Here is a 17183-nt window from a genome sequence, read left to right as displayed (position 1 = left end):
CTGATCTCTAGACCAGAGCTTCTCTGAGCTGCAGATCCCATGTCAGTTGACTCTGCAAACACAGAAATACCCCTTTTCTGTCCATCTTTTCATCTCCCTACTCCTTGTGCCGCCTGGTACCTCATAGAGTTCCTGCCCCAGTAGGGGTGTTTCTACTGCCATTTTTATAAAATGATAAATATTTATTTTTAAACATTCAAGTCAGATTTTTAAAAATGTAAAGAGTGAAGTAAAAGCCAACAGAAATCCCTCTGTACTGAGGTAAACCTTTAATATTTTGGGATTGTACTGATGCAGTCTGTTTGGTAACCTGAGTTTTAAAATAATTATGTAAGTAGTATATGATTATGATAGAAATATTAGTATGTACAGATTCACTAAAAGGAAAAGTCTGACTACTTGGAGCTAACTACTAAACATTTTGGCGTAGTCAGTGTTGGATTTAACTTCATTACTCTTCCCTGAACGTCCCTGGGCTGACCTGACTCGTGCTGTTTCCTTTCACGTGGAGTGCCACGCTCCTGTCTGATCTGGCCCAGGTCTTCACTCTTTCAGTCCCAGCCTTCCCTGACCCTGGTCCCACCTCTCCTCATGCCTGCATGTTGCTCTGTTGGGTGTTGTCTGGGTTTCCAAGTTATTCCCATTATTGCAGCCAGATTGAGTACTCCAGAAGCCAGGTTTGGGTGTTTTTTTCTGGGCAGAATAGATTTTGCACAAAGTTGCCTCTTTTAAGGAATGTAGAACTGAATTCATTGTTTTAGCTAAGTCAGGATTGGATCTTTTCGAAGGTGTTTGCGAGTGAAATGTTGACTGGAGACTGCCCACAAGTGCGCCTGCTACTTGGGAGCCCAGCCGCTGGTGTCTCCAAGCCAGAGGGGACCCAGTTGACTGCCTTGGCCAACCGTGCTCACCTCACACCCTGTCCTGGTCTGGAGAACATACCCCTTCTTCCAAACCTGCCCCGTATTCTCCCACTCCCTTGGAGGAACTGAAATTAGGGCTCGTGGGAGCCAGATGGGCTGGGACTCCACAGAGGGGTGGACATCAGGAGATGTTTCAGGCAAGTGTTCAGTGTGGTTGGTCTCACCCTTGCTGACAGAACCTGTCAGTCCAGACAGAGGTGAGTGTAGAGAAGAACTTGCAGGAAATGTAAATGGATGTGGATCATCTTATACTCATGAAGTTGGCTAAACTTAGAAGCCCTGGTGTGGGTAAGTGTGTGGTACATGGGAACTCACTGCTGTGGAAATGGAAATTGTGACAACTGCTGTGCCAAGCAATATGTAAAATCTGGTAAAATTGTGTATATTCTGCCACCCAGAATTCTACTCCTAGATAAACCCTAAAGTGACTCCATTTGAAGAAGGAAATGTGTCTATGACTGTTCATTGCAGTACTGTGTAGATAGCAAGATTAGGAGAAGCCTAAATTTCCATCAGCAGAAGAACAGGTTGTTTTTGGTAAGTGAATGTGAAAGAACTAGAGTTACATCTTTCAACATAGATGAATCAAAAATGAGGCAGAGGAAGTTGCAGAAGCTACATATACCATTTATGTAAAGTTACACATACTGTGTTATCTGTGGGCACGTTATTTAAACTGAATCGTGTTTCACTTTTTCTGTAAAATGACATAGTAGTGCCAACCTCACAGGGTGGTGGGGGAGGGGGACAGTTAATGAATTAATGCATGTAAACTGCTTAGAATAGTGGCAGGCATGTAAGCATTGTTGGCATAAGGTAACCAGTGTTACTGTTTCACAAAATAATATATTTCTTGTGATTCAAGTTATATGAAATGAAGAGTGTAAAATCCTGTGTTAGAATGATGTGTGAAAGCCATGCTCTGCCTTCCCAGAGCAGGAGTTGCTGATGGAATCAGGGAGGGTACATGGAGGTTTCAGTTGTGTTTTATTTCTTTTAAAATGTTGATGTAGTTGGGTCAGCATGTTGATTTAATGGGATATGTGATGGGTTCTTTTCTAACTGTGTGTTTAAAATATCTCAAAATAAAAGTATTTTTAAGCATGGGCTCTGCTATTTCATGATTCTTTAGAAACCCTGGCTCTGCCATTTATGTGGTGTTTCCTAGAGCAGGCCATTCCTTCTCTCAAGGCTTCAGGTTCCTTGCCTGCAGAGATGGAGAGCAGCACAAATGGCTGTTAGTCCAGGAGTGGTTCAGCAGGTCTGAAACATCCGCAGTGGTAAACCAGGCAGCCGCTGGAAAGAATGGGGATGTTCTCCATGTAATGACATGTAATCTTCAAGACCTGCAGTTTAAAAGGTATTATAAGCTATGTCTCCTTTAATTCCTCCTTGCCTAAAAACAAGTGATGTCAGAAGCTGTAGCCTGGGATCCTGTGGATGGAAGATGGTTCGTCAACCATTGCTTTGTTTTAGGGTGGTGAGTAGGTTTATACACCAACCACCCTTCTTTTTAAGTTAATGCTAAGCCAGCTAAGAAGAGCAAAGAGGTTTTGTATCAGCCAGGTTCTAGTCAGGAGCCAGAAACCATGTCAGTTATTTTAACAAAAAATTTTCAGAGAATTTTTCGCTAGATCTGTCTAAGTAAAAAGGTGAAAAGAGAAAGCTAAGGTATCATGGAGGTAGTAACTGTGAGGAGGAGCTACCACCTACGACTGGAGCAGCTGAGATGGAATCTGGCCTCATTGTGGATGTTTGACCACTGACGGATTTCAAGCCCTGCCCACATTTTGCCTCACATCTGGACAAGCTGAAAAGAAATCCCAAGCACACCCTCTCAGCTTTCAAGATGACGTTTATGCAAACCCTGACCTTTTTAGTTGTACTGGAATCCTTACCCCTAACCACAATAAAAACCAGAGCCACTCACCCCTCCTTTTACCAAGGCAAACCAGGTGGCTTTGGTACCTGTCCTGTTGTCCCCATGGACCTTCATTATGTGAATAATAAACTTTTTCATAACCTTTTGATATGTTGTGATGTCATTAGTTTCAACATCTGAACCAGGTTGAGATGGTGGTATCATATTGATTCTACCTCCACAGGGCAAGCTACAAAGCAGGAACCAAGAGGAGTGGTTCGAATTGTTAAAACATTAGGTAGACATTGCAAGTGGACCCCTGTGGAACTGAGTTCAGACCTATGAGAAGGAGAGCACAGCCGGACTCTACTGCTGCCACCAAAAGGAATTGCCCCAGAATGAAGAAGCATTGGGAACAGAAAGCAGTGCCCACAAAAGGCAAGAAGGAACAAGTCTCCTCTTCCTCCTATGTTAGGATTCTCCAGAGAATCAGAATCAATAGGATGTGTGTGTGTGTGTTTGTGTGTGTGTATGTATATATAGAATAAAATTGGCTCATGTGGTCCAAAATTCGCTGAGTGTGCCAGCAGGTTGGAGATCCAGGAGAGCCCATATTCCAGTTCCGCCCAAAGGCTGTTTGCGGTAGAACCTGAAAGAGCTAATGTTGTGGGTGAAGTTGGTAGACAGTCTGCTAGAGTATTCTTTGTTGCCTGGCCTGGGAAGGCCAGTCTGTTTTATTCCAGCATTCAACTGATTAGAACAGGCCTGTCCACATTATGGAGAGTAATCTACTTTACTCACACAGCCCACTAATTTAAATGTTAATTGCATCCAAAAAACACCCTAACAGAATAACATCTGACCAAATGTTTGTGGCCCAGACAAGCTGGCACACAAAATTAATCATCACATCGTCCAGTATTGCAGCTTCTCTCTCATACTCATTGATTGCAGAACCTAATGAAACCAGCAGGCAAAGCAGAGATGTGGATTGCAGAATTCCAATCCCATCATCACAAAGCATCTCTAGAAGGCCAGGTTTGAAGCAGAAAGATAATCTAATAAATGATGCAACTTTCCTGAATTATTTTTAAAATTCCTAGGATATTTGACTTAAAATTTTGAGATGGATAATACTTGTTGAGGAAATTTTGTGTTAAATTGTAGACAATTGGTCACTTAAAGGAGTGAATTATGTCATCAGTTGGTTTTACCCATTGACCTTGTAATAGCTGTTGACTGACCTTACCTTGCTGTAATGAACTCAGTAAAAGTCTCAGGAAGAGTTTCTTAAAATTAAGAACACAGTTAAGAGTATTCTTCATGAACATTTATTTTACAAGGTTCAATAAATTAATAAATTAATGGCACCCCACTCCAGTACTCTTGCCTGGAAAATCCCATGGATGGAGGAGCCTGGTGGGCTGCAGTCCATGGGGTCGCTAAGAGTCGGACACGACAGAGCGACTTCCCTTTCACTTTTCACTTTCATGCATTGGAGAAGGAAATGGCAACCCACTCCAGTGTTCCTGCCTGGAGAATCCCAGGGACGGGGGAGCCTGGAGGGCTGCCGTCTATGGGGTCGCACAGAGTTGGACACGGCTGAAGTGACTTAGCAGCAGCGGCAGCAGCAGTGACTTTAAGAAAACACAACACAGAATCCACATTTGCCTCAAATGGAGCAGTGACCTGGATAAGACCCCAGCAGAGCACAGGGGAAACCAGGCAGTGGAGTCCTAGAGTCAATTAAAGAGGCAAGGATGCCTCCATTTACATTCATGGTTGAGCTATCTTTGTTGCCCAAATGACCTGGGAGCACATCAGTTCATGCCCTTCACTATTAAATCTGTATAAGATAGCTAAGTTAAGGAGAATGTGCATCTAGGTGTACTGGTTAAGATTCATAGGATATTAATGGTTTCAATAGGTGGTTCCTATTGGTGTGAATTAAAGAATCTGATAAATATGTTGAATAGAGGTAGAAAAAATTGGTCTAAGATGTTTTCCCTCTTCAACTTAAGATTTGAATGAGAGCAGAAAACAGACTGCCTTCAGATACATCATTGTGGCTTATTTAAAATGGCCATGGAAGATTCTCCCTTGGTGAGAGTCAGTCCAAGGAGTCACTGTGTATATAGAACAATACTAAATACTGACCTCAGCAACCCAAGAGAAATATGCTTTTAGATTCATGCAGACATTTCCACGTAATAGTTGGACACATGAATCTTATTCATATAGAAGTATAAAGTTGTTGGGAAAATCCACAGGTTTTCCTTCTTGGTCCATTTACAATTGATTATATACATTTAAATTTTCTATCAGATCCACAGCTGAGAAGCTCGTTCTGTCAAGGTGCAGTCTAATGTGAACATAAGCGGGAACTTTTGTGTCTTAAGGCTGATTCATGTGAATGTATGGCAAAAACCACCACAATATTGTAAAGTAATTAGCCTCCAATTAAATGTTTTTTAAAAAATCATGTGAGGGAAAAAAAAAAAGTTACATATAAGAAGGTCTAGCCTGTGCGCAGGAGTCCACGTGGGCGCTGGTGCAGCCAGGAACCGCGCGGGTTGCCATGGTGGAGCTGCAACAGTTCTGGCTGCAGGAGGCAGTGGACTCCATGGTGAAGTGTCTGGAGAGGGAAGATATCCAGAAGATGCAGGGCCTCATGTTCTGGTGCTGCGCCGGCTGTTGCGAAGACAGCCAGGCGTCCGTGTAGCAAGTGCACCAGTGCATTGAGCACTGCCATGCATCTCTGGCTCAAGCCCAGGCCCTGGTGACCAGCGAGTTGGAGAAGTTCCAGGACCGCCTGGCCCGGTGCACTCTATGTATTGCAGTGACAAAGCCAAAGATTCAATAGATGTGGGGAGTAAGGAGCTGCAGGTGGAGCGGCGGCTGGAGACCTGCGTGACCAAGTGAACCTCATCCCAACCTTGACCAGGAAGATGAAGGAGTCTCTCTCAGCCATTGGGAAATAGCTGTCTGCTAGTGGCCATCCAGGGGTGAGGGCAGGAATCGATTTAAAAAGAGGAATGGGGATTTGGGTCTTTTAAGGAAAGTTGATGAATGAGGAAATTAAGGATGGCAGCAAGTCTAAGGCCTGTGTTTCTTTGCTCTGAACGCTGGTTCCTTTGTGTTTCAATCCTAGAAAGTGAAATGGAAAAAAGCGGTGCTAAAATTTGGGTCACTGATAGCTCAGGAGGTTTTTTGTGAGCCTGAATTTCATGTGGCAAGTGCTTCTCTTGGCAACAGGGAGGCTCCCTTGTACCACATCAGGGCCCTTCAAGGTACCAGATTCTCTTACTGCATAGATGCCAAGAGGCTGGCAGGTTCATCTAACCTGCTTATGGTCTAGTGGAGTATAAGAAGAGGTGTTTCGGTTTGTTGCCCACCTGCTGTTTACCAGAAGGATCACTACAACTTTTCCCACAAATTAATAAAACTCATGCAGTCACTAATTTAGAAAGGGACAGGGGGCTTCTAGGGATTTTGTTTTGCTTGGTTTTGTTTTATAGACAAGGGCATGACTTTAAGATGTAAAGTTGGGAGAGGAAGTTTGGATAAAAACTTTGAAAGGGTCCCTGCAGATAGTCATTTCTGACCAAGATGTGGCTGTGTATTTCTTAATATTTTCACACTGCATCTTCCAGCCTGGAGACCCTGCAAAAATATAAGAAGTGGTATCACATTGGTAAGGGAAGCAAGTGTTCCCTTTCATTGGCAGCCACGGTGAGTCCTGGGGCAGCCTGCAGCAAAGTCAGGCAAGCGACAAGGCAGTCCTACAGTGACGCTCACCCTTGAAGGGAAACGGGATTTTGACAGTGTTATATGCTCATATTCAGGAATGAACAGTGAAAGAGGAACTGTTGGCTGCTTAATTAAGAAGGTTGTGAAGTACAGGCTTTGGAAAAATCTGGTTTTCATGAAACAGAATGAAAGCCAAAACCCAGTGTTGCTTACTTTGCCCCGAAATAACAGAGCTTTACTGAGACACTTCCCTGGCAGCAAGAAAGTCAAGGGAGGAAAAGTAAACAATTTAGGGGTGAGCTTTAGCTCCTTTAGAGCGATAAAGGGACTGCCCTCCGTTACCAAATACCACTTTTACCAGGGCCTTTGCTACATGCATCATTCTTGCCCAGTTCTGGCACCTTATTTTGATAAGGACCTTATCTTTTTACCGACTTATTACTTAATAATATTGTCTGTTTGCTGTTTCAAGACTGTGATATATTTTCCTAGTGGTTTGGTTTTAAAAATAAATAAGACTTAATTTTCTTCCAAAAAAAAAAAAAAAGAAGAAGAAAGTCTAGTTGGAGTCCTGAAACCAAGCTCGGTGGCTGCAATATCATCAGAAGGAGCTATCTCAGGTAAGTAGAAAGTCTCATTACTATGATTTTACCTGTATGAGTTGGATTGTAGAGGAATGTTCCAAGTGGTAAGCCTTAGTCGCTAGTGCTAGAGTAATCCAGTGTCCAATAACAGTTGGTGTTTTCCTGTCTTCAGATGTCTTGTTCACACACTACGAAGCTTCAGTCCTGGGATGACTTTTCACTTATCGTTGGTCACAGTAGTTGGAGTAATCATTCATTTGTTCATTCATTCATTCATGGAATATTTTTTAAAAATTGAGTCAACATTGGTTTATAGCATAAGTTTCATGTGTTCAGCACTGTAATCCTACTTTTATATACACTGCCGTGTGCTCACCACCAAAAGTCTAGTTTTGATCCACCATACAGTTGATCCCTTTTACCCTTTTCACCCTTACCCTCTGATAACCACCAGCTTGTTCTTTGTATCTGTTTTTACACTTGATCTTAGCCAAAAGGCCGAGAAGCGATTGTATCTGTTTTTATTCTTGTTTTTTTATATTTCGTGTATGAATAAAATTGTATTTTGTTTTTCTCCATCTGACTTATTTCACTTAGTGTAATACCCTTAAAGTCCATTCTGTCACAGATGACAAGATTTCATCTTTTTATGACTGAATAATATTTCCATTGTATATATACACCACATCTTTATCCTTTATCCACATCTTTATATATATATACAGCACATCCTTGTGTTGATGGGTACTTCAGTTGTTTCCGCATCTTGCTTATTGTATATGCTGTGGCAATGAACATAGGGTGCATTTTATCTTTTCAAAATTATATTTCCATATTCTTTGGATAAGTGCTCAGAAGCAGAAGAACTGGATCATATGGTAATTCTAATAATATACTGAGGAATTGCCATATTGTTTTCCATAGTGGCTGCACCAACTTACTTTCCCATGAACAATATATGATTCTTTCTTTCCTACATTCTCTCCAACACATTCCTTTTTCTTTTTGACTGCACCTCACAGTGTGCCGAACTTCCCTGACCAGAGATCAAACCTGCACTCCTTGTAGTGGAAGCAGAGAGTCTTAAGCATCTATTTTTCTGCCAATACCATGCTGTTTTGACTACTAGCTTTCTAGTAAAACCTGGCATTAGCGACTGTGACACCTGCGTCTGTTCTTTTTCCTCAGGACTGCTTTGGCTATCTGGATCTTTTGTGGTTTCATACAGATTTTAGGACCTTTTTAATTCTACCTCTGTGAAAAATATTGGGATTTTGATAGGGATTGCACTGAATCTGTAGATTTCCTTAGGTAATATGGACATTTTAACAATGTTACTTCTTCCAAGCAATGAGCATGACGTATTTTTCTATTTCTTTGTGTCTTCAATTTCTTTCAACAGTATCTTATAGTTTTCAGTTTTTTACTCCTTGGTTAAATTTATTCCTAGGGATATTTTATTTTTTTTGGTTGTGATTGTAAATGAAATTGCTTTCTTAATGTGTCTTTTTGCTGGTTCATTGTTACTGTACAAAAATGCAACAGGTTTTTATATATTATTTCGTACCTTGCAACTTTACTGTATTTTTAAAAAATGCTTCATTTATTTACTTATGGCTGCTCTGGGTCTCTATTGCTGCACATAGCCTTTGTCTAGTTGTGGCGAATGGGGGTTGCTCTCTATTGTGGTATGTGGGCTTTGCAGTGTGGTGGCCTCCCTTGTTGCAGATCAGGGTCTCTAGAGCTAGCAGGCTTCAGTAGTTGTGGCGCATGGGCTTAGTTGCCCCTCGGCATGTGGAGTCTTCCCAGACCAGGGATTGAACCCGTGTCCCTTGCATTGGCAGGTGGGTTCTTAACCACTGGACTACCAGGGAAGGCCTTGTATTTGTTTATTTTTTTGGTAGGTTTTTTCATGTGTAATGGAGTCTTTAGTGTTTTCTATATACAAAATCATGGTATCAGCAAATAGTGAAAGTTTTACTTGTTTCTTTTCAAGTTGAGTGCCTTTTCCCTCTTTTCCTTGCCTAATTGCCCTGGCTAGGACTTCCAATGCCATGTTGAAAAGAATGGTGAGAGTAGGCCCTTGTCTTATTCCTGATCTTAGAGGGATAATTCTCAGTTTTTCACCATTGAATATGATATTTGATGTGATTTTAGTTTTCTTAAGTTTACTGAATAAATTTTTGTGTCCTAACACATGGTCTATTCTTGAGAATGTTCCATGTGCACTTGAGAAGAATGTATTCTGCAGCTTTTGGATGGAAGGTTTTATATATAGTTTTAGGTCTGTTTGGTTCCATGTTTCACTTAAGGCCAATGTTTCCCTGTTGATTTTCTGTCTGAAGTATCTATCCATTAATGTAAGTGACGTGTATAAGTCCCTTACAATTACTGTGTTGCTGTCAATTTCCCCTTTCCTGCCTTTAAACAATTATATTATTAATTGTTTCATATTTTTTGGTGTTTCCATGTTATGTGCCTATATATTAATACATGTTGTGCCTTTTTGGTGAATCATGCCTTTGATCATTATATTTGCCTCTCGTTAACCTTGTATGGTTTGAAGTCTATTTTGTCTGAGGTGAGTACGGCCACACTTTTTATTTCGGCTGCCATTTGCTTGGAGTATGCCATCCTTTCACATTGAGCCTACATTTATCTCTAGAGCTGAGTTTCTTGGGAGCACCATATAATGGGATCTTGTTTTCCAATCCGTCTAGCCACCCTGTCTTTTGGTTGGTGAATTTAATTCACCTAAAATTTAGGATAATTACTGATATATGAAGACTGATGACTGCCATTTTATCTTTTGTTTTTTGGTTGCTTTATATTTCTGTTGTTTCTTCTCCCTTGTGTTTGTGTTTCCAACTCTCTTAAAGATTCCATATGCCATTGGTGTAGCAGAGACCACTGAATGTTCCCTGTGTTTTGGATTCCTTTCCTTTTCAATAGTAGAAGGCTTCGCTCTTTATAGGACCACTGAAATGAAAGACTCTAGGTCCCAGCCTTTTTTTTTCAGTGTATATCTTCATCATTTTCCTAATCATATCTTTTTTTTTTGAAACAGAAAATACATAGGAGCACAAAGACTGACACACTGGGTGTTATTTTTTTAATTGCCTAAAATAATTACATGTATATATAATGATAAAAAGAATTGAAGAAAGCCTCCAAAATTAGATTTTGAGAAAATTTTAAAGATCAAACCAGGTCATGATTTATGTCAGGCTGGAGGCCTCTGAGGATCCTGTGTAGCATCCTGTGAGTGAGGCTAACAACCTGGAAGATGACTTTCTCGGGGCTGAAGGATGTCAGCTTCAGGGACAAATCATGGAAGTAGGAAAGCCCCTGCGCTGGGAGAGTGCCTTGTGGGGAGGGGAATGTATCGGGCAGTGGCTGAGGGGGTGGTGTGGATGGCTTGCAGAGCAGAGGAGGCCCTGTATCTGGCAGCGATGGAGGTCTGTTGAGAGTAACAGGCCCCTGGTCAGCACCTGGAGAGTAGCCAGGGCTCTTTGGGCCACTTTTTCTTGGAGAGGCAGCAGCAGGGGGTGACGCTGGACCCCGTGTCTGTGTAGGGACAATAGGTGGGCCTCTGGGACAGGGGGCAACCACATCCCCAGCCCCACATCCAGATGGGGGTTCACATGTCAGGTTCAGCAGGGAATCAGGAGACAGTGCCGGAGGATCTGTCTTCCACGTGGGGTAGGTGACTTGTGCTGTGACTTCATTTACCCACATAAATGTGGGTAGAGGCCTGTTCTTTGACCCCACCTGACTTCTAGACATCTACAGGAGGGGAGAGAAAACCTCGGTGAGTTCTCCATCAGTGGGCAATGGAGGGATCCACCCCTCACTCGGCAAGGAACCCTGTGGTCCCTGGGCTTCGATGAACTAACCCCATGCCCCGTGGGAGTACAGCTTTTAAGAAGCTTTTCCAGGAACAAGAAAGGTCTCCTAAACTGCCCAAAGTTCAGTTTTAGGTTTGATCAGAGCTTCAGTCCAATATATCCAAGTCCACTCCTGGTCTAAATAAGTGACACCCTTGTTTGCCAAAGGCTGTTTCCTATGCATTTGTGAGTTCTATTTCTTTTAGGAGGTATGAAGTGACCATCCTTCCTGGTCACTGAAAGCCCTTACCTTCTAGGTTGGAGTAGGTTTCAAGATCTGAGCAGCTATTCAGCTGTTAAGACGCTGGGTGAAAAAGGTGGGTCCAGTTGAGGGGCAATGAGAAGACTTTGGGCCTGGGACTAGAATGCTACGTGGGTTCGAAGGCCATGTTCAGTGGGCTTGAGGGAAGGAGGACTTCAAAGGAAAGAACCAGGAGGAAGAGTTGCTGAAGTCTGGTCATCCCCTCCCTGCCCCACGGCCATCTCCTTTTATTCTCTGGCACCTGGCGTTTATGACATCAAGGTCTTCAGTCAGTCATAGCGCTCACCCTGTGCTGTCACGTGGACCCTCCAAGGCAACTTGTGGAGGAAAGCACCTTTGCTACCAGTGTAAATATATACCTCTCTGTTTTTGCTGGTTAATGTGCCTGGGCAAGGGCAATTGTTTTAGTCCTGTGAACTTATAATTTCTGGGAAATTTAATTTTGAGGAGCAGTCTTTATTTTTAAGGGTGAATTTATTTCTGCAATCTTTAAAAATATGAACATTTTGTAAATATGTCTTTTTGAAAAAAAAAAAAAAAGAAAAGAAAACTAGATCTATGCAAGGGAATTGCTAACAACAGGATTTAAGTGTATGCTGAAAGGACTGAGAATTAGCAGAATAGTTTGGTGACAAAAAAGGAACCTCTACTAATGTAGTCATTTAAAAAGACTGTATTAGGGTTGTCCAGAGAAATGGAGCCAACAATATGTGTGTATGTGTGTGTGTATGTGTAGAGAGAGAGTGTGTGTTATTATAAGGAATTGGCTTACATTATTATGAAAGCTGAGAAGTCCAGACTCAGGAGAGCTGCTACTGTAGTTCTAGTCTAAGTTGGAGGCCAAAGGCACAAGAAGACTGATATTACAGGCTGAAGACAGTCATGAGAGCTTTTTTTTTTTTTCCTTCAGGTCTTCAATGGATTGGATGAGGCCTACTTTCCACTAAGTTATAGAATGGAATATAATGGAAACATATTTAACTAATGAAACCAGTATAAGAAATATAGGAAGTTTGAACCATGAGAAATTTAATTTTGGTCTTAGACAAACCAAAATATTGTGTTAACATGTTTTTAAATGATAAATTAGTGAAGACTGAATCAAAGCAGATTTTCTTTTAAATTAATTTCTTATTATTTCTTAATAGTTACAAAGGCTATTAGGTAAATATACTTTTTTTCCTCCCTAGATTACTGGTTTATTATAGGATATAACCCAGGAACAGCCAGATGGAAGAGACTCACACGGTAACATCCATGCCCTGTCTGAATGACCAACGTGCCAGCATTTCCATGTGTCCACCAGCCCGGAAACTCCCAAGTATACTTTCCAATGTTCATAAATAGAAATACTTTAGTAACATTTCTTTCCTTTTTCTTATTTAGACAATTTTGGCTTCATCCAACCTAAATGTTCATAGAGTATATATATAACATCCGAATGCATTTTTTGATAAGTAAATCCTTCACATATTCAGGAGAGGGAAAAGAGATAAAGTGTGACAGGAAAAAATAAGAGGGAATTGACTTTAGATAGATAGCTAATTATTCTTCTCTGTAAGGAAAGAGGAAAAATTTAGACATGCACATACACAAAAAAGAGTGTCTGATTCTGACATAATTTGGTCCTTGAAATTTTTTTCCCTCCTTCATGGGGCATGTGGGATCTTCGTTTCCCGACCAGGGATCAAACCCATGCCCCCAATATTGGGAACTCAGCATCTTAACCACTGGACTGCCAGGAAGTCCCTGGTCCTTGAAAATTAAATTAGCCAAAAGATATTTGAAGCCAGCACTTATTAATTCCTGATGTATGGAAAGGAAGGAAGCGATGCGTCCTGCTTGAAAAAAAAATGTGTTGCTCCAGCAAACAAGCCACCATGGGGAACAGGTCTAGTTCTCAGGGAGCTGAGGCCGCAGAGAAAGTTTGGGTCCAAGGGTGAGCCACGCCCAGCTGAGCAGGGAGTAGATCTGTGAGAAATTTCTAGCCTGGCATCCACTATGCTAACATGAACTAACCCTGCCAGGGGAGGACACGCCCCCTTGTCTATAGGCTTGTATCCTAGAGAAAACAGATGCTGCTTTGTGGAGCCATGCAGGGGAGCTGGCACAAGTTGGCAACTCGGGGAAAGGGAAGGGCAGGTGTCAGGGACACTTCTAGGTTGGCATCTCAGATGCTATGGCAGAGGGGTCCGGAGGAGGGGTGAGGTGTGTGTATGGCTTTGCTGGAAAGAGTTGAGGTTACTAGGTAGAATCTGGGCTGGGATAGGGTGGGAAGCACTTTACACAATAATAAGGTTGCTAGGAGCCCCCAGTCTTCTACGGCCCTTTCTCTCTGAAGCTCCCTCCAGAGACTCCTCCCTCCAGCACCTTCTGACAGGTGAGCTTCAAATCCTTCACACCTTTTTAGCCCCCTAGCTCCTGGCCAGCCCCTACCTGTTCAAACCATTGTGCCTTTGCTACAAACAACCCTGATTCTGGGAATCCTGCCGAGTGTGCTGACTTCTCCATGGCCTTGTGGACCACTGGGGAAGGTGGAGAAATCCTCTCTGCCTGAGGGCAAATCAGAGCTTCATGTAGGATGTAGGTGTCAGAATCTTGAAAGCTCCTTGACGTTCTAGGTAGTGTAACTTGATGTTTCTCAGGGGTGACAGTCCCTGTCCATTCTAATGAAAGTGAAGTAATTATCAATCTTGAAAGAAGGAAAGAGGAATCTCCAGACTGGCCAAGAGGCCCACACCAAGGCAGGCTTACCCTGAGCTCAGAAAGAATCAGCTTTGAAGCCTCCCTCTTGCAGTGTTCCTGGAAAAGTGTTCCCATGGTGTGTGAGTTTGTTGTCGCAGTAACAAATGACCACAAATTTAGCTGTTTGGAACAAGAGCCATTTACTATCTCACAGAGCCTGAGACTGGCAAGTGTTGCTTGTTCCTCTGCTTAGGGTCTCACAAGACTGCCATCAAGGTTTTTGTCTATCCTTGGCTCTTACCTGGAGACTCTGAGGAAAATCCACTTCTAGGCTCATTCATTTTGACAGAGTTGACTTCCTTCTCACGGTCTTCACTCGGTCCTGCCGTCATCAAGCCAGCGATGGCAGTAGAATCCTTCTCATACTTAGTTTGTCTTCTACTTCTTCTGTTCTCTCTCTCTGACCCCAGTGAGAAAAAGTTCTCTATGTTTCAGAGCCCAAGTGATTCGGTTGGGGCACCCAGGTGATACAGGATAGTATGCCCTAGATTTAGGTCCATCATTTTAATTACATCTGCAAAGTTCCCTTGGCCAGATAATAAAACATATTCACAGGTTCCGAAGACTAGGGCAAGGACATCTTTAGGGGGCCTTTCCACTGACTACACATGGTCATGTGTTTGTAAAATTTGTAAGAGTGATTTTTTTTGGCGTCTTTGTAGAAGGTCCAGCATTCTCCGTTTTCCTGTTAATCTAAGACAGCGTTTTTGAAGCTGTCATTCTTTAATCATTGTTGCTTCCTTTATAAAATGAGTTTCAGGAATGGCAACGAGCATTTTCTTAAAAGATTATGGGGGAACTCAGTTGCATAGAAAATATCAGAGACCATGGCACACAACCACTGACATTTCATGAAACTGTTAGTATTCATTCACACACAAGCACATGCATTCACACAAACACACACACACAAGCGTATCTGAACTAGATAAAGATGTAAAGTATACTTAAAAAAATTTTATTTTTACTGATTTATTTTTGACTGCACTAGGTCTTCCTTGCTGTGGGCTTTCTCTAGTTGTGGTGACTGGGGGCTACTCTTCATTGCAGTGCATGGGCTTCTCATTGCTGTGACTTCTCTTGGTGCAGGGCACAAGCTCAGTAGCTGTGGCTTGCAGGTTTAGCTGCCCTGCAGCATATGGGATCTTCCAGGACCAAGGATTGAAACTGTGTCCCCTGAATTGGCAGGCGGATTCTTAACCACTGGACCAGGAAAGCCCCTAAAGTATACTTTTTAGTATACTCCGTTAAAATGTTAAAATTTGAAAAGGTAATTAAGAAACAAAAGAACCTAGGAATGTCCCTGTGGTCCAGTGGTTAGGGCTCTGTGCTTTCATTGCTAGGCAGGAGTTCAATCCTTGGTCTGGGGATTAAGATCCCATAAGACCCACGGGTACTACCAAGAAAAAAAAAAAGTTTCTAGAATTCATTGGAGCCTCCAGGTAGGTCTATTCTTGGTCCTGGGAAGATTTCTGGAGCATCTTGGATGACAGAGGGCTAGCACAGGTGGTTTATAGAAGCCCAGTGGCCGATGGTTCCCTTTGATGCAGTGGGTGGAGCCCTCCGTCCTCAGGATGGAAGACTGAGGACGCTCCTGTGTTGTCTCTATTTTCTCCCTTGTAGCTATGTCAAAGAGTCGATTTGGACACGGGAAGAAAACTCTAGATACATTTTTCTGGATAAACGAGGTAACTGGAGAAATCACCTACCCCCAGAAGACAGACGCACCCGCAACGTCGCCAGCTCCTCTCCAGAAGCCGGGAGAGGGACCCAGATCTCAGCGCGGGGCCGCTCAGGGTGCTCCTCCCAGCACCCAGGACGCGGCCAGCACACTTGCGCAGAACGCCTCCCCTCCACCCGCTCCTAAAGCTGCCCTGAAAGACGTTGGCTCCCGAAACTCCTTCCCAGCTCCGCCGCCCTATCTCCGGGCCAAAGATGGAGCCCCGAGCCCTTTGCCGTTCTCTGCAGTTCCTGTCACCATCTCACCGCCAGGAGGCGCTCTGCCACCGTTCAGCCCCCTTGGGCCAGCCCTTCTGCCGCAAGCCTCTGCCTTCCCTCCCAGCCCTTCTGCCCCCTGGGGCTTCACCTGCAAGCTGAAAAACATCCTTTCTGGGAATAACCGATTTTCCTTTTGAGCCCGAGCAAATACGCCTGACCACGCCCTCTAAGCACCTTTGCTGAACCATTGTCGCCTGGCACCAGTACGCCCAGACTGGCCTGCCTCCCCTAGAGGCACTCAGGACCCTTGGCAGAGTTCTTACAAGAATATGCCCGGTGCTTTCAAACCCCATATAAATTTAACTTAGATTTTGACACATAATTTTTTTTTTTTTTAAGAACTCCCTTTACCTCTCAAGACATCTTGGTATTTTTAACTCTTTGGGATTCAAGAATTTGGTTCTGCTGTCAGCAGCAGAGTAATACGCCTAGTTCCCAGCCAGAGCCTGAAGGATCCCGGCCTTGGCTGAGATAGGAACAAGCCGGGCTGAGTGGGACTCGAAGGCCTGGTGTCTTTGGGCACAATCTAGGGCCACCCCGGCTTCAGGGCTGCATTGAGGACCAGCCTGGGCTCTGATCAGGAAGGGGTTAGAACTGGATCTGGATGGGGGGTGGAGGGCAGCCTGGGGCCAGGGATACTTTGGGCAGAGAGCCTCCCTAGTTGGAATAGGGGCTGGGCAATGCTCTGGTGGGACAGTGGGCAGCCTCTCGGCCCTCCCAGGAGTGGAGTGACTCCTGCCTCCTGATGTGATCATGCTGGGCAGGAGGTGGCAAGTGGAGGTTCTGAAACACCTTATCCCAGCCTGAGGACTCCAGGAAACCCCAGTTCTCTGGGCTGGAGAATAAAGGCCTGGAACCCAGCCTTGATCCTCTGGCCAATGTCCCTCTGACACTGCCAGAACCCCACCCCTCTTGCCCTCAGTTTCCCTCCCTGCGTGACGTCTGCAGGTCTGCTCAACTGCACAGTCTGTGACTGTGTCCCCAGAAGCCAGGACTGGGTGAGGCCCCCAGGACACGGAGGGCCTGGAGGTCAGGCCTCACGTGGGGTCAGCTGGTGCCAAGGGCATGGCCAAGCGTGGCAGAGGGCAGGGGCCATGAGCTCTACAGGGTTGGGAGAGGGGATGACCAGTGTACACTCTCCAGGGTCCCTGATGGATGGCCTTGACAAAGACC

At 43.7% G+C, this 17183-nt stretch overlaps 1 protein-coding gene across 1 annotated transcript; it reads left to right on the top strand.

Annotated features, from left to right (window-relative positions):
* Positions 1-4417: 4417 nt before the first annotated feature.
* Positions 4418-16147, top strand: LOC133045579 (uncharacterized). Its single transcript, XM_061127766.1, has 4 exons — positions 4418-5789; positions 7083-7154; positions 12458-12588; positions 15636-16147. Exons 3-4 carry the CDS (start codon positions 12498-12500, stop codon positions 16145-16147), a joined length of 603 nt encoding a protein of 200 aa, XP_060983749.1. The 5' UTR covers positions 4418-5789; positions 7083-7154; positions 12458-12497.
* The last annotated feature ends 1036 nt before the right edge of the window (positions 16148-17183 follow it).

The sequence above is a fragment of the Dama dama genome, chromosome 24 (genome assembly GCF_033118175.1).
Source record: "Dama dama isolate Ldn47 chromosome 24, ASM3311817v1, whole genome shotgun sequence".
Classification (NCBI taxonomy): domain Eukaryota; kingdom Metazoa; phylum Chordata; class Mammalia; order Artiodactyla; family Cervidae; genus Dama; species Dama dama.
Note: the sequence above shows the minus strand (reverse complement) of the source record. Positions and strands in the feature narration are given on the sequence as shown.